Source organism: Podarcis filfolensis (genome assembly GCF_964270895.1).
Source record: "Podarcis filfolensis genome assembly, chromosome: 14".
Classification (NCBI taxonomy): domain Eukaryota; kingdom Metazoa; phylum Chordata; class Lepidosauria; order Squamata; family Lacertidae; genus Podarcis; species Podarcis filfolensis.
In genome coordinates this window covers 14,672,829-14,699,085 of record NC_139616.1, presented here as the reverse complement: position 1 = coordinate 14,699,085, position 26,257 = coordinate 14,672,829, and the positions used below count along the sequence as shown (strand labels likewise).

Sequence of the window (26,257 nt, the reverse complement as noted above, 5' to 3'; positions counted from 1 at the left end):
CGTGAATTTTTTCAGCCTAAGGGAGAATTCCCACATTCATATTCCGAGCATCATCGGCCCTAATATTGTGAGTCATCTCAGATCCTTGCCATGTAACCTCAAAGGCCACATTTGCGCCATATATTTAAAGCACTCTTATACAACAGCAACCATGGCTTCCCCCAAAGAATTATGGGAACTGCGGTTTGTTAAGGGTGCCAGACAGAGAGAGACCACTTCTCCCCTCCCAGAGCTATAATTCACAGAGTAGTTTGACAATCAATCTCTCTTCATAGGGAACTTTGCGAATCGTAGTTCTGTGAATTGTAGCTCAAGTCCATTTCCAACACACATTCTAGATTCCAGAATGTCTGAAACTTAAATCTGGCAAGTTCTGGCAACTCCCGATTCAAGGCATCTTTGATGCAAGTGGTACCATCTTTTGGAAGTGAGTGAAGCTGCTCTGTAATACCCATTTTGCACCAACATGAAGTGATAATGAACCAGGGTCCTTCTGTATGGAAAGCAGTCTCCCAAAGCAAGGGGGAAACAAAGAAAGGAAGAAAAGTGAGGGTGCTTAGAATTCCGGTGAAATTTGAAATTTTGCTTATTACTTTATGATGTTTCAGTTGGTCCTAATAAAGCTTTTATGCTACTGTTTTCCAGTTTTCCCCACTATTGTACCAACACAGCTGCCTGCAATGTTTGTCAAATTGTAGTAATCCACATGCCAATTATTGTGTTCATATGATGGTTGTTACTTTGTTATCATAGTAAACGCAGCACAGTCCTGGTGCTTTTGAAAACTGCTCTTGTATGTTTGAATCCACAATTCAGGAGTTAGAGAATGAATTTATAACTTGTTGGCCCACCCTTTGGCATACTTCAAATTAGAAACTTTTCCTGAGAGGATTAAAGACAGGTACTTCGCCTTGAGACACACATGTGGAAGGTGGTTAATAAATAACAAGAGAAATTAATGTCCTTTCCAAGGCACCCAATGTGAAGGTTTTTTTGTACAGTTTCCAAAATGGCAGTAAAGCATGTTATGTTTATTCACTCAATGGAAATACAATATTTTAAAAACACCTCCCCCCATAAAAAACCCAGCTTCACAGGATAAAATTTACATTTGCTAGTTTAAAATCAGCCCGAGAAAACCTTTTCTGATAAATCTTTGTTTATATATATACCTGTGAATATTTGTTTGCTCTCAGAACTGAGCTCACACCAAAACCCCATTTCCCCCAGGTTTCAGCTCAAACCAAGTTTTGTAGCAGTCTTTGTCAACCTGGTGCCCTCCAGATGTGTGCCAGCCTTAGCACATTCTTCTTTATTAATTGCATTCATATAGCACCTTCCTTCCAAGTAGCTCCAGCTGGCCTATTTTGTTCCTTTCCCCTGTTCCCAACTTATCCTCACAACAACAATCTTGCGAGGAAGGTCAGGCGGAGAGAAAGTGTGCTGTGTGCGCAAGGTCATGCTGTGAACTTCATGGGAGACCAGACATTTCTGAGCCTGGGTGCAGCACTCGGTATCCTTTTGTTTCCGAAGTAGCGCAGTCCGATCCTATGCCCGTTGCCTCGCGAGTTAAAAACCCCACCGCGCTCAGTGGATTTCCCTCCGTCCGCAGAGAGAGCCTGGCGGGGGTGAGGTCCGAGGAATCGCTCCGGCGCCCAGGATCGCGCGCGGGGGAGCCCCTGCGCGGTGGCAGCTGCCGCTTTGATTGGACGCGTCGCGCGCCGTCCCGCCCCTCGCCCTCGGGAGAAACTGCGGCAGCGGCCGCGTGTGCGACTCGCTCCCCCCCTGCCAGTAAGCGAGTGGGAGGCGGCAGCGGGCGCGCAAAAGCAGGTGGAACTCGGAGCCGCCGCTCCAAAGCGCCGACTTCCGAAGCGGGAGAGGACAGCGCAGCGCGCCCGGCTCCAGGCTCGCCAGCCCAGCCGCTAGTCGCGCAACGCAGCGGGCTGCCCTCGCTGCGCTCCCCGCCTGCGAGAGGCGCTTATGTAAAAGGACCAGAGGCAATTAAAGAGCAGGGCGGGCAGCTCCGAGGACGCCGAAGAGGTTGGGTGCCGCCGCCGTCGCCGCGAAGCCAGAGGCTGCTTTGCGCGCGCCGCCGCCGCCGCCACAGCTCGGAAGCTCCTCCACATACACCCCGAGAGGGAGCTGAAGAGAAAGCTCTCCCCGGGGCGGCCGTATGTGCGAAGTCGGGACGCGCCCTCCGCTCCCCGCCGGCGACCGAGGCGGCGGAGAGACTCCCCCGGCCAGCGCGCTGTCGCCGCCGGGCTGCGTGGCCGGCGACAAGTGCCGAGAGATGGGGTGAGTGCGGGCGCCAGCGACGGAGTGTGGGGGGCGACACTTTCCCGCCTCGAAATTCGCGCCTTTTTGGAGGGAGCGCGCGCGCGCGCGGGGGGGGGGGATTGCTCCTTGTGAGGAAGGGGCCTGGCGGGGGAGGGGGCGCCCTGCGGAGGAGGAGGCGCTCGAACTTCGGCGCGGCTCTCCGGCGCCGCCTGGCCACTTTCTCTCGGCGCGCCCTGGGCTCCTTTCCCTTTCTGAAAGGAGTCCTGCTGAGCTGAGCTCGACGGGATCGAGCCCTTCCCACTATGCGAGACTTAAGCCTCCTGGAAAACAGTGGGGGTTACTTCAGAGTAAATAGGTACAGGTTCTGGCTCGAATGCTTCTAGATCTCCTGCGCCTTTCGCAGAGGATGTCCAGCCTTGGTCCCTGTAGGATTTTCTGCCTGGCAGCCGTGTCAGAAGTAAAAGTCTCATAGACTTCAGCAGGGTGTGCTTTCAGATCGCCACTTAGCTTTGGGACGGCTAAAAAGGAAGCCGGTGCCTTGCTTAAATGGGAGGAATGGAAGGGTCGTGTGACTCAAGAGCTGGACTATATTTAAATAAAAAATAATCTCAGATTCAGATCATCTGGTTGTGTCAGGGTCAAGCCAAGCAGGGGCTGACTGTCAGCCTTAGTCTGATCTTGGCTGTTCATATGAGCAATATTTTGAAAGTTATTGAAATCTGCTAGGCATTCTGCCGTGATAGAAATCTAGAGACAAGCCCTGCCCGCAGGAAGCGAACAGGAAGGGAACAGGTCCAGACAGTACATTGACTTGGCAAGACTGGTGCAGGTGGCAGCTTAACAACCCCGCCCCCCAATTGTTACCTCATTTTTGCAGCATATTTCCCACACCTTCCAATCTAATACTACAACACTAAAGGTGAAATATTATACTCGCTTACCTTCGGGTAAAGCCTGTTTCACGCATTGAGTCCATGTGCTCTAAGGCGCCAATTCTTTGCATGTATACCTGGAATAAACTTCGCTGAATGCAATTGGAGTTATACTTCTGAATAAACCTGCATGGGATTGGGTTATGGGGACAGGAACTGGCTGGTATGGTCAGAAATGGCTCCCAAAAAGCTGCACTGTGCAATCCGGGAGATGCACCTCCCAGAAACTCCCATTGCAAAGATGCTGCTGCAAGTGTGCAACAGTGTGTCAGCCAAGGATGCAATTCCAGACATCATGAAGAAGAGCCATAGTTCAGTGGTAGACTACGCGTTTTGCATGCAGAAGATCCCAGGTTCAGTCCCTGGTATCTCCAGGGAGGGCGCAGAATGTCTCCTGCCTCAGTTTCTGGAGAGCTGTTGCCAGTCAATATAGACCAGTAAGTATTCTTCAACTTTTTCAGACTCAGAACCCACCTTTAATCAAACATGGATTTGGGTACCCATTTCTTAAACTTTCCCCTCCCCATATATTTGCTGCTGTGATGCACCTTGGATCAGATCGTGACCCAGTAGTGGTTCCCAGCCCACCAGTTGTAGACCAGTGGTGTAGCCCATGGGTAGGCAAACTAAGGCCCGGGGGCCGGATCTGGCCCAGTCGCCTTCTAAATCCAGCCTGCGGACGGTCCGGGAATCAGCGCATTTTTACATGAGTAGAATGTGTCCTTTTGTTTAAAATGCATCTCTGGGTTATTTGTGGGACATAAGAATTCGTTCATTCTTTTTTCAAAATATAGTCAGGCCCCCCACAAGGTCTGAGGGACAGTGGACTGGCCCCCTGCTGGAAAGGTTTGCTGACCCCTGGTGTAGCCAATACTGAGCTAGATGGACCATTGGGTCTGACTGGTAAAAGGCATCTGATTTCACGCCAGCGTTCTCCATGATGTGGCAAAGAGTCCCAAGGGCTCTCATATTGCATGCTGCTTCATGTCTGCCCCTAAAAATAAAAATATTGCTGTCCAAAGCAAGTGCTTGAGATGTTTCTCTAGGGTAAAGTGTAGCTTTGCATATGAGTTTTACAAAAGTTAGGTGCTCACAAAACACTTCTTTCAGCCTTCTTTCAGCACAGCTGTTGGGATTGTATGGATGGCTTGGAGGCTGAGTGGATGAAACAACACCCTTCCCATTTTACATATTTCCTGCTGGTTACCAGGATGTGACTTTCGCTCACTATGGGCAGCCAGGAGAGTTGCCTTTTGCAAGTTCTATAGTGTGCATACTGTTTTGTTGGGATGTGAGTACTCGATGCAATTTGGCAGGCAACTTTCAACATCTGTTTTGATTGCCACCAGTTTGACTTGCACTCTGATCCTTTACCTGCAAATAAGCACTGCGGACTTCCATTGAGTTTTCCTTCAAGTGAGCATGCTGAGGATGAATACTTTACATGCTCACATTTTTGCATGTTGCATTCCAGTATTGGGGAGTGAGATGTATTGTGACTGGGGCAATAAGACAACCAGCAGTCAAGCTTTTGCCCCTCCCCTCCCAAATCTGAACATGTGCCATTTGGGTTATGGGTCAGGTCACCAACTCCTCAACAAGCTGCTGTAGTTGTGCCTTTAAAAGCAGACTTTGGCAATTGAAGCTTTCTAAGGCACAAACATTTGCCATGTTCGGACTTCCTTGAAAGTGGGTGTAATCCGCTGCTGGAGGATACAAGCTGTGTGTTGCTCTGCACAAATGTGTTGTTAAGGCATGGGGGTGAGGCTGGGCCAGTGTAGATTGTACTGGTTTAAGAACTACAGAACAGGTTAGATCGCCCGCTAATGAGTGTTGACTAAGTCGCTGAAATATACTCAGAGTCGCAAAGTGATTTCATGCTCTTTATTCAGCTCATAGTGGTGAGGAGGAATGAATGAATGAAAGTCCCCTCAAAGTATCTGCTTTATATACATTATTTACACAATGGGCTGCACATGATTGGCTAATTCCGGAATTCTACTGTAAGCCAATCAAGTTGTGGATTCACTTCTATCTGGAGCATGATTGGGTGGTTCCTGCCAACCAATCATGCTGCTGCCTTGTTCTAGGACCAATCAGACTGCTGCATTCTGAATCCTATTGTTCTAGGACCAATCAGACTGCTGCCTTTTGGATCCTATTGTTCTAGGACCAATCAGACTGCTGCAGTTTGGATCCTTTTAACTCAGTACATAACACCCCTCCCCTCTAAGTTCCAGTCCTGCCCGGGAGGTCGCATTCATAGTCCTCGAGGTACGCTGGCGGCCTACGTGTGCGTTGCGGCCTGTGGTGTTCCCTGGTCCAGGGTTCAGGTTCTGGCTCGTGTTCCAAGGATGCTGGCTGTGATGGGCCTGTTTGGTCTGGCGCAACCGGCTCGCTCAGTCGTGGTTCTGGTTCCGGTGTCCTTTCGGCCTCGCGGGTCCTCTCTGTATTTACTGATTCTGCCTCTCCTGCTGGCCCCTCCTGCTCTATGGGCCTCACTGCCCCTCTGTTCCCTTGGGACTCCTCTGACCTTTCCTCCTCCTGGTTTTCTCCCGGGAATCGTCGCCGTATCTGGTCGCAGTGGCGGCGCCAGCATTGCCCCCCATCCGTTAGATCCTCGTACGACACAGGACCAGTGACCCTGGTGACTGTGGCGGGTACCCATGCTGGGCCTGCCCCAAAATTCTCTGTGTACACTGGGTCCTGGGCCTCGAAGGTCCGGGGGTTCCTGCCTTCCCCCACCACTACCTCATCCTGAGCTCTATCGGGGTGAAGGCAGTCCAATCTGATTGCAAGGCGCCGACCCATTAGTAGTTCAGTGGGGCTCTGGCCAGTCGTTGAGCTGGGGGTGCTGTGTTGTGCTAGGAGGAATGTGGCAAGGCGGTACTCCCAATCCCCTTGCGTCCTGCGGCGAAGGGTGTCCTTGGTGGTCCGCACCATGCGTTCTGCTTGGCCATTGGTGGCAGGGTGGAATGGCACCGAACGGATGTGGCGGATGGCGTTCTGCGCTGTGAAGGTTTGGAATTCTCCTGGCGTAAATGCAGTCCCGTTGTCTGAGACGAGAGTGGCAGGGAGCCCGTGGGTTGCAAACAGCCTGCGTAGTACCCGGATGGCTGCGGACGTAGAAGTGGACGGTACCAGTGCAACTTCCAGCCATTTGGTGTAGGAGTCCACCACTATGAAGAATCTTTTCCGCTGAAAGGGGCCAGCAAAGTCCACATGCAGGCGTGACCATGGTGCTCGGGCGGACTCCCAGGACTGGACTGGGGCCCTTGGGGGATCTGGGCAGGATTCTTGGCAGGCCTGGCAGTGTTTGACCCAGGCCTCTATCTCTCCGTCGATCCCCGGCCACCACACATAACTCCTGGCAAGGGCCTTCATTCTTACTACCCCTGGGTGTTTCTCGTGTAGGGCTGTGAGGACCCTTTTGCGGAGGGGCTGCGGAACAACGACCCTGCTTCCCCATAACAGGCAACCCTTGTGGGCCGACAGTTCATGTTTGCGGGTTGTGTAGCCGGCGAATTCTGGCCCGGGGCTGCTGCTGGGCCATCCCCTCCACATCCAGTCCAGGACCTGGGAGATGACCCTATCTTTCTTGGAATGGTGTGCAACTTCTTGTGCCTGAATGGGGCGCTCGGGAAGCAGCTCCAGGCTCATAACCTCTTTGCAGGTGCTGGGTCGGGGCCTGTTTCCGGTAGTGGTAGCCTGCTGAGGGCGTCCGCATGGCCCATCGCCTTCCCAGGGCGGGGAATCAGTGCATACTGGTAGCTGGCAAGGAAAATTGACCACCTGAGGACGCGAGGAGACAGCACTTGGGGGGTCTGCTTTTCGGGGGCAAACAAGCCAAGCAACGGCTTGTGGTCAGTCACCACGGTGAAGGGCTGCCCGTACAAGAAATCATGGAATTTTTTTACTCCCTTCACGATTGCCAGACCCTCCTTGTCAATTTGCGAGTAGTTCCGCTCGGTTGCGTTGAGTGTCTGGGGAAAGTATGCCACCGGTACCTCTCTTCCATCCGGTAGTTGGTGTCCCAGGACAGCGCCAATGCCATAGGGTGAGGCGTCGCATGCTAGCACCACCGGCAGCCTCTCGTCGAAGTGTGCCAAGACCGAGTTTGAGACCAGCAAGTCCTTGACTGCCTGGAATGCGGCCTCCTGGCGCTGGCCCCACACCCAAGGGGCCCGCTTGTCCAGGAGTCTGTGTAGGGGCTCCGCTACCGCTGCCTTGTGGGGAAGGAAGGAATGGTAAAAGTTCAATAGTCCCAAGAAGGCCTGAAGTTCAGTCTTGTTCTTGGGCGCTGGGGCATCACAAATGGCCCGTACCTTGTCCCCAGTCGGGTGGACCCCTTCTGCGTCCACCATAAATCCCAGAAAGTCCACCTGAGGCACTCCTAGTAGACATTTTTCCCGCTTCACCTTGAGACCCGCCGTCTGGAAACGGTGCAGAACGGTGCAGAGGCGGTCCTCAAACTCCTCGGGTGTGGGCCCGGCAATCAACACATCATCGAAGAAGGGGGTGACGCCAGGAATCCCTTTAAGGAGAGAGTCCATTAGATTCTGGAATATGCCTGGTGCCACGCTGACACCGAATTGCAGCCGCTTTACCCTGAACGCTCCTCTGTGCGTCACAATCATCTGTGCCTCTGCTGTGGCCTCATCTACTGGCAGCTGTTGATATGCTTGGGCCAAGTCCAGCTTGCCAAAAATTTTCGACCCAGCCAGGGTGGCAAGGACATGGCTGACCACTGGCACTGGGTATGCATGGGCCGTGAGGGCCTTGTTTATGGTACATTTGTAGCCTGCGCAGATGCGGACCAAACCATTAGGCTTGACGGGTGTGACGATTGGGGTTTCCCAGGGGGCAACCGGCTCCAGCACTCCTTGCTCCACGAGTCGGTCCAATTCCTCGTCTATACGGGGTTTCAGGGCGAATGGGACCCGGCGGGCCTTGAGCCTGACTGGTCGTACTGCGGGGTCAAGCTGTAGAGCAATGGGGGGGCCCGTATACTGTCCCAATTTCCCATCAAAAACCCCCGGAAATTCCTTGCATATGGCGTCGACGTCCACTTGTAAGCTCGTGTGGTTCACCCCGGTGACGGCTAGCCCCAGTGGTCCAAACCATGCCAATCCCAGTAAGCTAATGTAGGGGCCCTTGACCACAAGCAAGTCCAGTTGCCGCGTCCGCCCTCGGTATTGCACCCTGAAGGTCCCCACCCCCATTGTGGGGACCTTACGTTTCTGGAAGTCCCGGAGGGTGAATGGGGCCAGCCTGAGTTTGGGACCCCCAGTAGGACACAGTTTCCTTAAGGTCCTTGCCGAGATTATGGATAGAGTTGAACCCGTGTCAAGCTCCATGCGGTATGGGGCCCCCTCTATCTGTACCTCTACATAAATTTTCTCTACGTTGGGGTGGGGCAACTGGTATACCTGGAAGTCCGTGAGCTCCGTCGAGTTGCCTTGGTGTGTTGGGCCCCGGGACCTGGGGCTCTTGGATTGGTCATCTGATGCCTGGCGTCGGGTGGGCCGAGCTCGACACACCCGGGATATGTGTCGCAATTTTCTGCACTGCCTGCACTCTGCATTGCGGAAATGGCAGGTCCTCCTCTCGTGACTTTCCCCGCAGCTTGCGCAGTTCCCTCCTTCTCGTCGAGGCAGCTGTGGTATGTGGGCTGCTTGAGTGCGCTGCTGTACTCGGTGCACCTCCTCCTTGTCAGATCCTGAGTTGTCGGTGAGGTCTTTGTGGTGGACCCTCGGTTGGGATGGCAGGCTCGGCCGTGCCTCTTGCGTCGACCTCTCGGCAGCTTCCGTTGCCAGGGCCTCCTCCAGAGCGACCTGGAACGTTAGGTCCTTCTTAGCGTAGAGGCGTCGTTGCAGCTTCTCATCCTTCAGGCCACCGATGAGGCGGTCACGAAGCATGTTCTCCAGCTCTGAGAAGTTGCAGAACCGGGCGGCTTGGCGGAGAGAGGTCACAAACCCAGTTATGGTTTCCCCAGGGGCTTGCCGCTTTGCGTAGAAGGCATTTCGACGAGCCACCACTGAGGGCTGCGGCGAAAAGTGCCCCTTCAGCTGTTCCATTATTGTTTTGTATGGAACAGTAGCAACGTCTTCAGGTGCAAGGAGAGCCCGGGCGATTTCAAACATCTCCTCTCCGCAGACGCTGAAGAATATTGCCCTCTTCTTGGCGTCTTCTTCATCGGTGACCCCCTTGGCTTCTAGGAGGAAGGTGAAACGGGAGGCGTACGCTTCCCAGTCTCCAGATGCTGGGTTGAACGGCGAGAAGCTGCTGTCAGTTGCCATTCTGAGTTCCTTGTGTTCCAGAGCTGAAGCCTGGATACATGGTGCGAGGCAACGGTGCGGCAGGTGGCGGTGTTGCGGTGCTGTGTGTGGCAGTCAGCTCAGCGGGATCCCATCTTCGCCGCCAGTGCAATATACTCAGAGTCGCAAAGTGATTTCATGCTCTTTATTCAGCTCATAGTGGTGAGGAGGAATGAATGAATGAAAGTCCCCTCAAAGTATCTGCTTTATATACATTATTTACACAATGGGCTGCACATGATTGGCTAATTCCAGAATTCTACTGTAAGCCAATCAAGTTGTGGATTCACTTCTATCTGGAGCATGATTGGGTGGTTCCTGCCAACCAATCATACTGCTGCATTGTTCTAGGACCAATCAGACTGCTGCATTCTGAATCCTATTGTTCTAGGACCAATCAGACTGCTGCCTTTTGGATCCTATTGTTCTAGGACCAATCAGACTGCTGCAGTTTGGATCCTTTCAACTCAGTACATAACCGTCGCTTTTAAAGCATAGCTGCAGGGGCTGGTTTAGGAGTTGGCCACCATAACAGTGATCTGCGCAGAAGTATTGCCCAGTCAGTTATTTATATTACTGTACGGTAAATAATTTGTGGCTTGCAGACAATGTGATGGGAGGAAGATGCCTGGTTTAAGGCATACAGCATAGTACAATATCCACAACAGGTAGAATTACCAGTGTGTTTACTGGCTCTTTGACTGCTCCCTGACACTTGTTAATGCTTATCTGCCCGTCGTGAAAAGTTTTACTGCTGGATTTCTGCAGTCTTAGCAGCTTCTAAAGGTATAGGAAGAGATGGGCTTTTCAGGTGAATATTGGCAATAGTGAATTTAGGCCAGTAAAACCACTTTCCCTGGGCACAGCCTGGATAGGAGCTGGCACCAAAATTCCTGAAACATATTGACATGTACTAAAATCATGTAACATTTTGTTTTCCACCTGAAATAATTACTCATGCTTCCAAGTTTCCAAAAAAGCCAGGCATTTGATTGATCAGAGATTTGATGAAAGTGCAGGCAGACTAGTATTGTAGCATCTTCATAGTCTCAGCATTTACAGCCTGACTCAGTGCAGTACATTCAATAGCTGAAGGAGCTGGAAGAGTTAACTGAAAGCATGGGTGACTGAACTTAAGATTTCAGCAGTGGTACCTTTTAAAAGTCCACTACTGTTTTTGCTAATAATAATTTTAAAAAGCATTCCTTCAAAAAACTGAGCATGGTGTACATAGCCTCCCCTCATTTTATATCAACCTCATTTTATCCTCACAACAGCCCTGTAAGGTAGGCTAGGCAAAGAAATTTTCCCCATTTTACTCTGCTACTCTAACCACTAACATCACAGTAGCTCTCTCTTCAGACTGCTCAGTTGCTTACCATAGTGATTAGACCAGGAGTAATTTGTCCTATAATTGCTTTACCTATGTATGTTTAAACTTGGATACATTTTGTGGGGGAACAGAAGTGGGTGTTTTCCTTAGGCACTGGTGGACTAGTTCGAACTTTGAATTGAAGGACAAAAGTCAAGGACAATAGGCAGTGCAAGTCTGGCAGCTGAGAGATTTCCAAATTCTCCCTGATAAAGAGGAAATAATGGCCGCTATCTGCCTTTGACAGGGAGTTATGTAAAGGAAGGTGTGAAGTGAGTGACCAAGTTAGAAGGCCACAGCTTCATTTAAAATTATTTTTAAAATCAGCTTCCTACATAAAATGTCTGCCAAAAGAGAAAATTAGCACGTCGTCATTTATCTAGGAAATAGGAATAACTCTTCCATAGTTTCCTTTGTGTGACTACTTAATGCCAAGAATTCTGCAACCTGTATAGGTGATGCAAATTGGGGTATGTTACACAGTGCTTTTTATTCTTTTAAAAATAAATAAAAATATTTGTCTCATTTTACTTCTTGTTCTGGTTTGAAGTGGGGCAAGGAGCAATACGATACAGTGGTACCTCAGTTTAAGAACAGCCCTGTTTATGAACTGTTCGGTTTAAGAACTCTGCAAAACTGGAAGCAGTGTTTTGGTTTGTGAACTTTACTTCGGTCTAAGAACAGAAGCCGAATGCTGGAAGGGCACCGGCAGCAGGAGGCCTTATTAGGGAAAGCGCACCTCGGTTTAAGAACGGATTTGGTTTAAGAACGGACTTCCGGAACGGATTAAGTTCATAAACCGAGGTACCACTGTATGTTGAAACTCTACCCCAACCACTGGAAACCTTTCTGACTGCTGAGATCTGAGCCGGTGTCGCCCACAAACCTTTAAACACATTTTCATAGTCATAAGGACTAGCAGCTTGATTTCCCTCCCCCAAAAGGAATTCCCAGATTCTTAGGACTCTGTTTCTACACTCAGCACTAGCTTCTGAGCTTTCTCAACATTCCTGCAGGATTCTAGCATGTATGATGTCTAGCTTACTGCTCTAATAGGAAGCTGTCTCACACCCTATTAGATTTATTTGGCTGTCTAGCGCAGAACTGTCTCTTCTGATGGGTCTCGGGAAGATTTTCCCCCCATCAGCTGCTACTTGATTCTCCCTGTCATCTTTGTTTCAATGGATAACAGCTGGTTCTAGAGAGCCACCATCAGCCACAGCAGAGAGTACCAGACAAGGTGGACAAATAATCAGTTCCTGGGATAAGGCAGCTTCCTGTGTTCCAAACTGGAGATGCCAGGGATTGAATCTTAGACTTTCTGCGTGCGAACCATATGCTCTCCTGCTGAGCTATGTTCCCTACAAAAAGGGGAAAAAAGACTTGCCATTTCCAGTGCCTGTAAGGGTTCTTCTGTATCCTTAAGACTTCAATTATCAGTGTACCAAATGTTTCTTTGAAGAGTAGTCTTGAATTCTCTAAGGTACACTGACCAGTTTCTTCAGGTTACTCCTGTTAATTCAGTATAATTATTTTAGGGTACCTAATCTTAAGGTTGTAGCCTGAGGTGCCTTGGGCCATTAACTTATTGCATGCCAAAGGGAATGTTAGGAACCTCTTTAACTTTCTCAGTGGTAATCATGTGACGGAAAAGTAGCTTTTGACATGCACAAGCTTTTAAGACTTGGGTTCTTGCTAAGCAAAACGCCTCCCATGACATTGATATTAAGCTGAATGAATGTCATTATAGCTGAATGAATGTCATTTTGCACAAGGTGAGCAGGCAGGCAGCCTTTGAAAGTAAAATGTTTGACTTCATTAGCCCATTTTATGGGTTGAATTACTAAAACCTATTTGGCAAAAGTAAATGTGAAATGTCACGAGGTGACAAACCCTTCAAGTATTTAACGTGATGTCAGAGCTAGGGATTTATTTTCAACTTCTTTATATTTTCATCAGAGAAATTGCGTTGATTTTTGTATTTCGGCTGCTTTATATGAATACTGTCTGCTTGCATAAGCAACTAGATTTAGGCTTTGCATCTCTCCTAGTATTTTTAGCTTGAGTTTCTTAGAAGTGTTAGGAACCTAAAATCTCGCTTACTTGGAAGCAAGTTCCACTTAAATCAGTAAACCTGCTTCCAAATAAGTGTATTGGAGATGGATATGCTGTTTAATCTTTAGTAGCTTGTTGACTGTGGACATTGCTGTACATTTTGGGGGCAAACACCAGTGCAATGTGGTTCATTAGGGTGACCAGAAGACTTGCCCACCAACCTCAGGCAGCTCCCACCTGCCTGCCTTCTTACTTAAAACCAGTCCAGGAACTGCTGCTACCTATCAGTTTCCCCAGCCTTAGTCTAAGTATTGCCTTTGTAGGACTCAACAGGGAGGAGGACGGGAACAATGCTAGAATTAGTTGGCACAGAAAGCACTCGCCACCACTGATGGGCATCAAAGGTGTTTTTTTAAGCATACATCTAAAAGCGGGAAGGCTCTGAACATGACCAAGAACTACATAAGCATAGGAAGACGCATCAGAGAGGTGGAATTGGCTGGGACTCCCTGTGGAGTGAATACTTAGGAAACCTAGGTTAGCTGCTGACACAACACTAAGCAGTGTGGTGTAGTGGTTAAGAGCGGTGGACTCGTAATCTGGTGAACCGGGTTCGCTTCCCCGCTCCTCCACATGCAGCTGCTGGGTGACCTTGGGCCAGTCACACTTCTTTGAAGTCTCTCAGCCCCACTCACCTCACAGAGTGTTTGTTGTGGGGGAGGAAGGGAAAGGAGAATGTTAGCCGCTTTGAGACTCCTTCGGGTAGTGATAAAGCGGGATCTCAAATCCAAACTCTTCTTCTAAGTGTGAAAATAGAAACAAGCAGAAACACACCTACTGACCCCAGCTACCCGTCCTCCTTGCCACCTTGTTTTCAGTCTGCGAAACTGGGTAGTGAATGGGTACTTGACGGGCCAGAAAAGATTTGGTGAAATATTTCAGGCCATAGCTCATCCTGTAGCATTCTCGGGCAGCTGTTTTCACCCTAGTACAGCTGATGCCTGCCCTTGACCCACAGTTTTAATTCCCACAATGCCCCATAGAGTGTTGCTCCAGGGCCCAGGCACTGCTTCCCCCCCTAGAAAAATAGGTGCTGGTACTCACCATGGAGTTGTTACAGCAAGTCCCACACTTTTTAACAAAAAAGAAGAGGAGGTGTCAGTACTGTGTACCCTCGAGTACCCCCTGAAAAAAAAAGCAGTGACACCAGGGAATTTTGGGAAATTAAGGCAGTGGTTTTGTTGGAGTGCTGTTGCTGCTGCCTGCCGTGGCAGCCTCTAGGTAAATCAGACATGCCTCACAGACCAAGAGCCATGGCTCAGTTGTAGAGTATCTGCTTTGTATGCAGAAGGTCTCAGGTTTGATTCCCCACATCTCCTGGTAGGGCTGGGAGAACCCCCTGCCTGACCTGCTGGGGAGCCACTGCCAGTCAGTGTTGTAGACCATACAGAGCTAGCTGGAGCAATGGCCTGACTCTGTACAAGGTAGCTTCCTATCTTCCTAAGATGGCACTCTGCCCAAGTCCCCACCTCGAACCTGAAATGCTTGGCCCTAGAATACTGTTCAGATATTTTCAAAGGAAAAATAGTGTTGCAGATTTGGGGTACCAGGGTCTATTAGTGAATAGTAGAAATTAGTATACATAATACGAGGGATGTTGAATGCAAAGTACAAGCTGCAGCAGTTCTCCTGGGTGTAGCCTGGCTGGGCTGGTTGAATGTAGGTCATTATGAAACAATAGACTGAGGTTACCACACTAAAGAGGAATCTCTCAGGTCTGTGTAAAACAGAGGTTCTCAAGGTGATGGGGAGGGGTGAGGTGACAGGAAGGAGATTTGGGTCAGAGACTGTTTTATGGTTGTGCGACTGGTTCAGGCGCACTGGGCACTGTGCTCTGGAGGGTGGGACTTGAACCAATGGCTTCAAGTAGCAAGAAAGGAGATTCTGATTAAGCGTTCGGAAAAACTTTCTGACTGTAAGAGTTGTTCAGTAGTGGAGCAGATTCCCACAAGAGGTGGTAGACTCTCCTTCCTTGGAGGTTTTTAAACAGAGGTTGGATGGCCATCTGTCATGGATGCTTTAGTCGAGATTCCTGCATTACAGGGGGTTGGACTAGATGACCCTTCGGGTCCCTTCCAACTCTTAAGATTCTATGATTCAGGTTATGGTGCTCCTGTGACTTACTTGCTCCTCTCATTTAGCCCTTCATGGCAAGTAGTCATCCTTAAATATTCCACCCTCCTTCTGTTCACTCACTTCTCTGTCTACTCATGCAACTCTAAGCATGGAAATGCACAGTTCAGAATTTATGAAGATTGGGCGCATAAATGTTAATTGTGTGATGGTGCTGAAGTGGCATAGCTCTGAACAATTGAGCAAACAAGATGAATATCAAGCAGGAACAGGAGGTGAAAGCTATATTGGAAGCTGGAATATGACTGGTAGTTACAGAGATAATTTTGAAGCATTAAGGGTGTATGGAGAAAGCTGCATAGGAACTCCTCTAGGCAGAGACCCCACCCAAATGCCTTATTTATTTAAAGCACACACCTTTCCCCCCCCCCCGCAATGCTTCTGGCAAAAAGAGTCCTAGGGCAGCTTAAAGGTAAAGGGACCCCTGATCATTAGGTCCAGTCGTGGCCAACTCTGGGGTAGCGGCGCTCATCTCGCTTTATTGGCGGAGGGAGCCGACGTACAGCTTCTGGGTCATGTGGTCAGCATGACTAAGCCGCTTCTGGCAAACCAGAGCAGCGCACAGAAACACCGTTTACCTTCCCACCGGAGCGGTACCTATTTATCTACTTGCACTTTGTGCTTTTGAACTGCTAGGTTGGCAGGAGCAGGGACCGAGCAACGGGAGCTCACCCCGTCATGGGGATTCAAACTGCCGACCTTCTGATCGGCAAGTCCTAGGCTCTGTGGTTTAACCCACAGCTCCACCTGTGTCCCATTGGGCAGCTTACCGATTAGTAAAACGCAAAGTCATCAAGACTGTTCCTGACCCTGGGCATCCGTTTTTAACAGTGTTTTTGTAAGGATCAGCTTCAATGGAAAGGGGACCTAAAATAAGTTGTTCTCTTAACACAGCCGGTGCAGTAACCCTGCTTTTCATCTCTCCCTCTGTAGCATCCTGATGGAATGGCTGATGGCTAGGTCACAATTGAGGAAGAGCCAAAAGCCAGCTGATCTTTAAGCAGGGCCGATGGAGTGGTCCTGAGCCCCTTCTCTCTCCCTCTTCTGCTGCAAACTGTTTTATAAAAACTTTATTTCCCAACTGCTTTTGCAAGTCACATTGTTTTCAGAAATGGGTGAGAAACGCAAACCCAAAACCACCTTGGGCATCTTGAACTGTCTGCCTGGCTCTTTGAATCCGCAGATGGATTTAGATGTCTTCAAAAGAATAGGGAATTACTTCACTGGGTTGTTGATGCTGGACAAACAAGAGGCCTTCACCCTTAACCACTTGATAAGTCAAAGCTTTAACAATTTGGGACTGGTTTACCGTGATGCTCCCTTGCCCCTTATATGCCCACTGGAGTGCTTTGATCTGCGGAACTGGAAATGCTACAGGTGCCACGTAATACTTATTCTGTATTTATAAGAAATTGATCTAGTGTGGCAACACCCATTACTTTGGAACTCACTACCTAGTGACGTAAAGCAGGCATCCCCATTGTACACTTTTCTTACACCTGCTAAAAGCATGTTTGTTTAAACAAGCCTAGAATGTTGACATATGTTTCAATATGCTTTTAGCTTATCGTTGATTTTAATTATTCTTTTGAGTGTTTAAAATAGCTGTTTTTACTGATACAGTACTTTTTTTTCCCTTCAGTAAACCACTTTGAGGTTTGGTTTGTTACAATCAAGCAGTATGTAAATTTTATGAAATACAAATAAATAGGGACATAAATTGCCACCTAGCTGGTCCATACTGACTGGTGGCAGCTCTCCAGGGTTTAAAGTAAGCGACTTTCTGGAGATGTCAGGGATTTAACCCAGTACCTTCTGCACTGCAGCTAATAATATAGGAACATAGGAAATTGCTTTATATTGAGTCAGACACTTGGCCTATATAGCTCAATATTGTCTGCTCTGACTGGCAGTGTCTCTCCAGGATTTCAGACGGGCCTTTCCAAGCCCTACCTGGAGATGCCAGGGATTTTTCCTAGGGGCTTCCCCCCCCCACCTGCTGTGCATTGTAAAGGGCCAGAAGGGAGGGAGGAAATTGTACACATTTTAATCTTTGGCTGCAAAGAAAGGTGGATGGACTTGGAAGCCTGTTGTGTAGCATTCCAGAGGTATAATGGGCTTTGTTCATTTCTATCTTGGATGGGGAAGAAAAGAATCTACTTCTGCCAAAGTTAACAGCAGGACATGTAGCAGCTAGAGGAGGCTTTCCTTTCTTTTGCAATGCTTTGTTGTAGAGCACAGTGTTTTATGCCGTAATCTTCTTGTTGATATTTGAAGCAAGTGTATAAGTTAAGGCGTTCTTAAGCCATGTTGTTTTTGATTTTAAGTGTTTTATGTGTTCACTGTGTCTGCAAACTAAATGCTAACTTAATTTGCATTGGATGTAAAACTGCCATTGGCATCGCCAGGAGCCCTTCTCTCAGTGAAAATGGCAGTATGTATTAAATAATTATATCCTTCAAGGAGCTCAGAGTGGCATGCGTAGCTCTCCCCCTCCCTATTTTATTTTCACAACAACCCTAAGAGATAGGTTAGGCTGAGAGACAACGTCTGGACCAGGGTCGCCCAGTGAGCTTCATGGCTGAGTCAAGATTTGAACCCTGGCCTCCCTGGTCATAGTCCAACACTCTGAGCACTCCAGTTTTCATTGGGACCTGTTAAGGTCCCAATCCTACTTGAATCCCCAACTTCAACTAATAGCACCCCCCCTACAAATGTGCACATTAAATATAATAATGCATTTAACCTTCCATTTTGTTTGACCCTAATAAGGGGTGTCTAGTGGATAGTCTCAAAACTACAATTGGCAGGGGTTATTTAGGGGAACCATCCATGACTTGGTTAACTCAGCTTCAAAGTGGTTTGAAATTTGTAGTGTAGAAAATGCACTTTGGGGTGAAACACCTTTGTTTGCAGTTCCAGGCCCCTGGTTCAAGGATGGGGAACTTCTGGGCCACCAGTTTCTGATTGGACTCCAACTCCCATGAGCCCCAGCCAGCACAGTTTATGGTCCAGCAACGTATGGATGGCCACACGCTCACTATCCCTACCCTAGCTGAAAGTCACACAGAGCTTATGGGTTGTATGCGGCTTGTTTGAGTGACAACATTTGCACACATGGCTTAGAGACGATAACAGCTAATGCGCCAGTTTCTTGTGATTTGCACCTCTTTCTCTGCCCCTACATTTAAAAGGACTTTTAGAAGACCACTGCAATATCTGAACCTTGAAAAGGTGATTATTTTGCGAATGTTTAGAAAGCAGCTGCTGTAATGATGGCTGCAGCACAGAAGGAGTTTGCTGGATGTGCAGATTTGTGTGGGCTGGTTCAGTTCTGGAAGGTTTCTATAAAAGTTGATTGTCTATTTTTTCCTCATCCCACCCTGTGTACTACTAGCTATGTTTATGTATATTGTTCTCCCCCCCTCTCTCCCCCCCACCCATTTTCTAAATACCGCAAGCCAGCTTCCCTTAAATAGCATCTTGGAATTTGCTTGGTTGTGGTTGTGTTTGGGGTGTTGGAGGTGGGGGAACCTTATAATTTGCATCTCTCAAGCAGTTGAATGCTACTGCCCTAAAACAGTCAAGAAGGCTGTGATTAAATTTCCAAATGTGGCAAGGGCAAGTGGCAGTGGCCTGCCGCTAGGGACAGGAAGCTTTTAGCTCTGGAGGGCTTGTGGGTGGGTGGGTGGAGATTCTTAATGCGCAAAGAAAACCAGGAAGGAGGCCATTAATGCCAAGGAGGAGGGTCACTGAAGCTCTGTAGCATCTTGTTCAGAACTTGTTAGATTGAGCCATCAGTGGTAATGCTGGATAATGGGGCACTTTGATGCTGCAGGTAGGATGGGGGGGTATAGAATTGGATGAGAGAATAGCATTTTCCCTCCTGTGACTAGGGCTAAATCTGCACCATACATTGAAAGCACTATGGTGCCACTTTAAACAGCCATGACTCCCCCTGAAAGAACCATGCGGACAGTAGTTTGTAAAGGGTGCTGAGAATTGTTAGGAGACCCCTATTCCCCTCACAGAACTGCGGTTCTCAGAAAGGTTTCAAAAAAAGGAATCTCTCTGTCCAGGGAACTCTGGGAATTGAAGCTCTGTAAGGGGGAAATTTGGGATGCGGGTGGCGCTGTGGGTTAAACCACAGAGCCTAGCACTTGCTGATCAGAAGGTTGGCGGTTCGAATCCCCGCGACGGGGTGATCTCCCGTTGCTCATCCCTGCTCCTGCCAACCTAGCAGTTCGAAAGCACATCAAAGTGCAAGTAGATAAATAGGTACCGCTCCGGCGGGAAGGTAAACGGCGTTTCCGTGCGCTGCTCTGGTTCGCCAGAAGCGGCTTAGTCATGCTGGCCACATGACCCAGAAGCTGTACGCCGGCTCCCTTGGCCAGTAAAGCGAGAGTCGGTCACGACTGGACCTATGGTCAGGGGCCCCTTTACCTTTAAGGGGGAAATTGGTCGTCATAGAATTGGAAGGGGTCACGATGGTCATCTAGTCCAACCCCATGCAATGCAGGAATATTTTGCCCATGGTGGGGCTGAAATCCAAGATCCTGAGATTAACAGTCTCATGCTCTACCAACTGAGCTATCCTTCAACCTAACAACTCTTAGCATCCTCAAGAAACTCAGGTTCCCAGGGTTCTTTGGGTGAAGGCATGACTGCCAACATGGTATATTAGTGCTGTAAATGTATGGTGCTGATGTGGTTTAGGAATAAAATCCTGTGGGTCATATCCAGTCTTAGTCTTTTGTGTATGCTGGACTCAGTGGGCCATTGGGATGATTCAGCAGACTCTTCATATATCCTTATGGCGTATTTGTGGTCTGTTACTGCTATGACGATTGACAGAGCGCTATAAATCCCCACCACTATTTTTAGAACAATTGGAAATCCCTAGCTAGAAATTGAAGCACTTCTGTTTTCTGCAGCAAAGTAATTCTTCATCTACCTGTAGATGGAAAAGGCCTTTGTAAACTGAAAAGGAAGCAACAATTTGTGAGTAAGACATCAAACAATTTTAAGTTGAGTACAAACGGTGATTCTTGCCATGGACAATACCAGCATTGTTGAAACTCTTAGATGTGCCAAAATGCTTCAGGCCTGGTTCTGGAAGAGAGAAGGCACTTCAAGTTATTGTTCTTAAGAATCTAATTTCAGAGGTTTATATAAGAGATATTACCGGATCACATCACTGATTGCATGCATGACTCAGAGGGGATTGCCACGCAGTATTGTGTAGGTGAAAAAAAACTGTCAGGGATTTGTGGGAAACGTCTTGCTTAAAAATAGTGAGCGGAGAGATGCTGTGCTACATATCCTTGTAAATTAGTTCACAAAAATCACTAGCCCATAACATCTTTGTCTGCCTACCAGTACCTGTGTTAGGTAATTGTGGCACATCAATACTGTGAGAAGGAAGAACGACTCTTCCTAATTTCCCAGAAGCTACTCATTACCAGCGAGTACCAAGAATGTGATTATGAGTCTGATGTTACAAACAAGAAGACACTTGTTCAGCAGAGAGACTGGTATTCCATCACAAAACTACAACGAACAGGGATAAATGGATTTGACTTGCTTAACATGAAAATAATATGTGTAGGTTTCCCAAGTCACCTTCCTTCTCTCTGATTCTTGAGCAAATGTATTGAGTGGGTCCAGACATCACAGTAAACCATGTCTTGTGCTCACACACTCCCCACAATTCTCCCTTGTCTGTTGCAGCCATGAGGAGGAGATCAGAAGCTTTCATCTCTGTTTTGATTGACTCCTGTTTAGTGATATGTCTGAACCCTAAACTGTGGTTACTCTTTATGGTGTGCTGAAATAAGACAGCTTCACTTGCTTTGAAGTGGGCCTATTTCCAATGAGCTGCAGTTAACGTTAACCACAGTTTGTTGAGTTTGGACAAAATGACAAGCTGAGGTTAAGGGAAAACAGAAGTGAAAGCTTCCACATCTCCTCCTTGCAGCCATACCAGGGGAGGAAAGTGGGAGAGGGGAGCACGGAGCACAGGAGGCTGAGACTTGATGTGACTCATCCCTGCCATGATAAATCATGGCTTATCATAAAGTCCAAACTGGCTGTATGTCAGCTTGAGTAAGAGCACAAAAACGGAAAGGGAGCTGTAAGCAAAATATAACATAAATAAAACCTCCTTAGGATCTTGGCACCCTCTTTTTCTTGCACCTAGGTTGTAATCTTATACATGTTTGCTGCTTGCAAGTTAGTTCCATTGAACAAAGCAGTTAATGGATTGGGACCAGGGGACAGTCTGATAAACTGCCTGCTGCTACATTAACCTGCAAGACTGTAAAAATTAGTCTTGGAGGCTCTGCATCTCCCTGCCATTCGAAGTAAGGCAGGTGAGGGGTGAAGATCAGACACGGAAGAATCTTTTTCAGTTGTGGAATTCTCTTCCCAGAGAGGTTTGCCTGGTGCCAATTTGTCTAGGCTCAAAGCTGAATTGGCTGCCGTTCCTGGTATTTTTATGTTTTTCTTTGTAAGCTGCTTTGAGGGCTGTGGCTGAAGAGCAACTAATGTTTTGAATAAAAGAAATACACGGATGCCACTATATGTACCTGATGCGGGGGACTTCAAATGTGGCCCTCCATTCCTTTCTGTCTGGCCCTTGGGACCCTCTGCAGTCATCAGCCCTGCTCTCAAGGCCACACCACCACACCCCCCGCAAGAGCTTTTGCCTGACTGGAATGTGTCTTGTGATCATGCGTCCTGCTTGCCTGAATGAGCATGTTACCGCAATACACGTTTCACTCAGGCAAAAGCTCCTGAGGAGGCTGTAGAGATGCATACCTGTGGTATCAGCATATTTCTTTTATTTAGAATGCAACTGGAAAAAGAAGAGCTGGTGGCCAATCTAGTCTGGCATCCTGTTCTCACAGTGGCCAATCAGATGCTGTGGGAAACCTGAAAGGAAGACCCAAGGGCAGGAGCATTCTCGTCTCCTGTGCTTTCCAGCAAGTACATTCAGAAGCATTTTTGCCTCTGATCATGGAAGCGCAGAGCATAGGCATCATGGCTAGCAGCCATTGATAGCCTTCACCTCCATACATTTGTCTGGTTTGCTTTTTAAAGCTCTCCAAGTTGGCAGCCATTCCATACGTTCGACTCTATGCTGGTTTGTGGAAGTGCTTCCTTTTGTCTGTCCTGTATTTTCAAAGATTCAGCGTCACTGGATGACCATGAGTTCTAGCGTTGTGAGAGATGGAGAAAAACATCGCTATCCACTAGGCTCAGGATGTATATACAGTGGTACCTCGGGTTAAGAACTTAATTCACTCCGAAGGTCTGTTCTTAACCTAAAACTGTTCTCAACCTGAGGTACCACTTTAGCTAATGGGGCCTCCCTCTGCCAGTGTGCCGCCGGCGCACGATTTCTGTTCTCATCCTGAAGCAAAGTTCTTAACCCGAGGTACTATTTCTGGGTTAGCGGAGTCTGTAACCTGAAGCGTCTGTAACCCGAGGTACCACTGTATGTGTAAATAAACCATATATCTTAAAGACACCACAGTCTCTGCTGTGCCACTTTTCCAAAAGGAAATTTTATTAAACCTCAAGGACTACCTCTCTCTATATGAACCTACCTGAGATCATCTTCTGAGGCCCTTCTTCATGTGCCTCCTCAACAAGAGGTCCAGAGGGTGGCAACACGAGAACAGGCCTTTTCTGCAGTGGCTCCCCGTTTGTGCAATGCTCTCCCCAGGGAGGTTGAGCTAGCGCCTTCATGATAGACCTTTTAGGTGCCAGTCAAAAATGTTCCTCATCAACCAGGCCTTTGGCTGATTGGCATCCAGTGCCTTTTTAAAATGTGTTGGGGAGATGGGGGGTTATTGGGTTGTTTTGTTTTTATTATGTATTTTATGTTTGTATTTTGTGATTTTATCTTGTGAACCGCCCTGAGACCTGTGGGGATAGGGCGGTATGCAAATTTAAATAATAATAAACATCTTTCACATCACCTCGAACTTGCGTTTCCTCTAAAAATGAAAGAGTCCCAAATCCTGCAACCTTTCATAGATAGGTGTGTGTGTCTACCTTCTGGGTGGCTGAAATGTAGTCTACTGTACAAAGCTAAAGGTCACAGCCACTGCTCCACTTCCACTGTTCCCAATGGCCTTGCCCATCCCTGGAATTGGTGTCCCCAAAACATTGGCCACAACGGCGTGCAACCCTCATGCAGAAAAAGGTTCAAGGTTCTCTGTTCCTGCTATATACATTGCAAGTTTAACTGGAGATGACTGGGATTGAACCTGACACCTTCTGCATGCAAAGCAAGTGCTCTGCTCCTGAGCTAAGTAAACCTATGCCTGTCCTTCACCACTGTATTTTGTACTCTGTAATGTTTGAGCTCTCCTCAGCATGCATTTGCAATGTTGCCAATTTGGTTCTGGGTGGAGTTGGCCAAAGCGCCGTGCTCAGCGTAAGGCATAGCTCAACAGATAGTTCTTTGTGCCGACTGAAAGTGGCAGGATAATGAGCAGTTTAGCTACATTATATTTTCCCTTTGGCTGTTGGATTAGATTCTCACGAGGAACTGAAGTAGGGCTAGAGATGAATACTTGTCTGAAAAGGCTGGCTGCATGATTTATTCTCTCCCCTCCCTTCCCCACCCCTCCGCATGCTCTTTAATATTCCCAGTTAAATTTGCCATAACTTTCCCTTGTATTGTTTAATGCTTAAAATAATTAGTGGAAGACAATGAGGAAGTTGGAAGAAGAGGATGAAAGGAAGGCGTCTCCCTTTAAGAGGTGGCTTTAAGCAAAGCTAAAAGTTCATCTCAAAGATTTGCCAGTAATCTAGACTTTAAAAAATAATAATAGTCCTGATCCTCATGATATTTCACCCCCTTTTTGTGTTGGGTCTCAGCTGTGACAAGTGCTGTAATGTGTGAAGTAGAATTTGTATTAAGTGGTGTTGTATTAAGTGTTAGCTCTGTTGAGGACCATAAGAGGCTTCCCCTGTGAATTACAAGTATTCTGTTGCATTGTTTTTGCCTACAGACACTGAAACTGATATTAATGGCACTGTAGATAGATTTGGAGTGGGGCACAGAATTCCAGTGGTGAAGAGAGAGACCTTGCTGTGTTCTGTTTCTCTGCCCTCTGATAACCTCTGCATTGTGTATGTCAGATGATAGATAGAGAGAGAGAAGATACAGATGTATTCTGACCAAACAAGCGGTAGATGCTTAAGGTTAAAGTGTGTTGCCCTTTCTTTCCTTGTTAGTGTAGACTTGCATTAAATTGACAAACGATTTGAAACAGTAACTTCCAAGTTGTAACTGATGTGAGGTTGACTGCCTCCACCCACCTTTTGTAGTCCTCATCCGCGCCTCAAAATAAAACTCGGCTGTAAACTAATTTCTGCTAAGGCATAACTTTCCTGATCTGCTAAGCATGGTTAGGAGATTGGAATTGTGTCATGGGCTCGCCCTTCCAGCTGAACTCTCCTCTTCCAAGGCTTCCTTTAGCCATATTGTAGCACTACATCTGCTAGATTTCCTAATAACCAAGGTGTTATGAGAGCAACTTTATTTTACATCTTCTAGTCAAGAAGCAGTGCTGGCACTGAGGTCCCACATACTATTAAAATCATTTTTAAAGCTATTATTATTATTATTATTATTATTATTATTATTATTATTATTATTGAAGGAAACTGAATTCTGCATATTCTCCCCCCCCTTCCTTGTTGCAAGGAGTCACAGATACACAAAAGCCTAGCTACGACATAGGACCCATGCTTTAGAAAACTTAAAATGCAGCTTTCTTTTATAAAAGAGGGATTTCTAGAGTTCTTGCTTTATTTCCGCAGTTCCACAGGCTTAACACACACAAAATGGTCTCCTAGACCCACTGGTGTGGTGAAGGAAAGTTCTCTGAAGGCATTGCCTCAAATCTGCCAGAGCTTTAGGTGAGGATTGCCTGCTTATTGCAGTTTTCTTCACTCGTGTTGCATGTGGTGTGAAACCTGTTGAGTCTGCAGCACTCTATTCAACATGCCATTACTAAACTGCTCGGAAGAGCATAAGAATTCCTTTTTGCAGGGTGCATTCAAACTTATAAAATGACAACAAAATGGGTGTTAACAGCATATGTTTCCCCATTTGGGTAAGCCTGGTGTGCTCCTGCATTCAAAATGCCATGATGACAGATGTATCTATGTGCACACCGAATATGCATTTGCTTAGTTGCTCTTCCTCCAGGTAGACTGTCTGCATTAATCTTTTGGAGTAGAACATGTGTATCACTTTGCCTGAATGTTCATTTCTCTTCCCATTTTAAAAACACACACCAGAAATCTTTTTTTTTTAAGTTCAGAAGCCCCTCTGGAGTGGAAGGGAAATTGGCTAGTTCCTTGGATCACGTTAGATGGGAGGTTCGGAGTCCAACATCTGGATGGCACCATGTTGGCTTACTGCCTTAACACAATGCAGTGGGTGCTGTTCTGCAGTGGGCTTGCCCCTCTAAGCTTTGTGCATCTGGATACACCTTTAGTTTTAAGGAGTGCTTGTCATCCCAGTTGCAGGTGAAAAATGGGAGTGCTGCAGCTAAGTCCTGATTCAGAAGGTATGAATGAGTTCCTGTAGATCAGGGTGTGGCAGCAATTAGGGTGTGGATAATGCAGACTTGCTGAGGGAAGCAGAGAAAGGGTATAATGTAATGCTGGACAAACTTGGGGTGCACAATTAGAGCGTTCAGAATGAAAAGAGCAATTTATCCAAACAGGTGCATCCTGTCCTATCCCAAGAGGGGAAGAGATTTGAACCAAATCTTGAAGAAAGTTGAATCTGGACATATTTCACCTTCTTTCTGGTCTCTGATTATAGATTGTTGTTGATGAACTGGTATGCGAGGAAGGCAGATGGGGCAGTGAGAAATGGGGGGGGGGGATGTATACAGTATATGCATGTTTGGACAGAGTGCAGAGTTATTTTTATGAGCTTTGCAATTCTGTACATTCTTTACGCGTGGAAGTTGCCATGGAAATGAAGGACGCATTCGTTTGACATTTTTGGCATCTTGTCAGGTTCTGCTGCTGCTTATTCAAATGGATGAAGGTAGTGCAATTTTGGCATTGAAAAG

At 47.5% G+C, this 26,257-nt stretch overlaps 1 protein-coding gene across 1 annotated transcript in view; it reads left to right on the top strand.

The window, feature by feature from the left end:
- The first annotated feature begins 1,827 nt into the window (after nucleotides 1-1,827).
- HOMER2 (homer scaffold protein 2) overlaps nucleotides 1,828-26,257 on the top strand; it is an 82,662-nt gene continuing 58,232 nt past the window's right edge. The window contains exon 1 of the mRNA XM_083586884.1: nucleotides 1,828-2,295. Coding sequence (XP_083443010.1) covers nucleotides 2,174-2,295 — 122 coding nt within the window. The 5' untranslated portion in view covers nucleotides 1,828-2,173. The remainder of the gene's footprint in view (nucleotides 2,296-26,257) is intronic.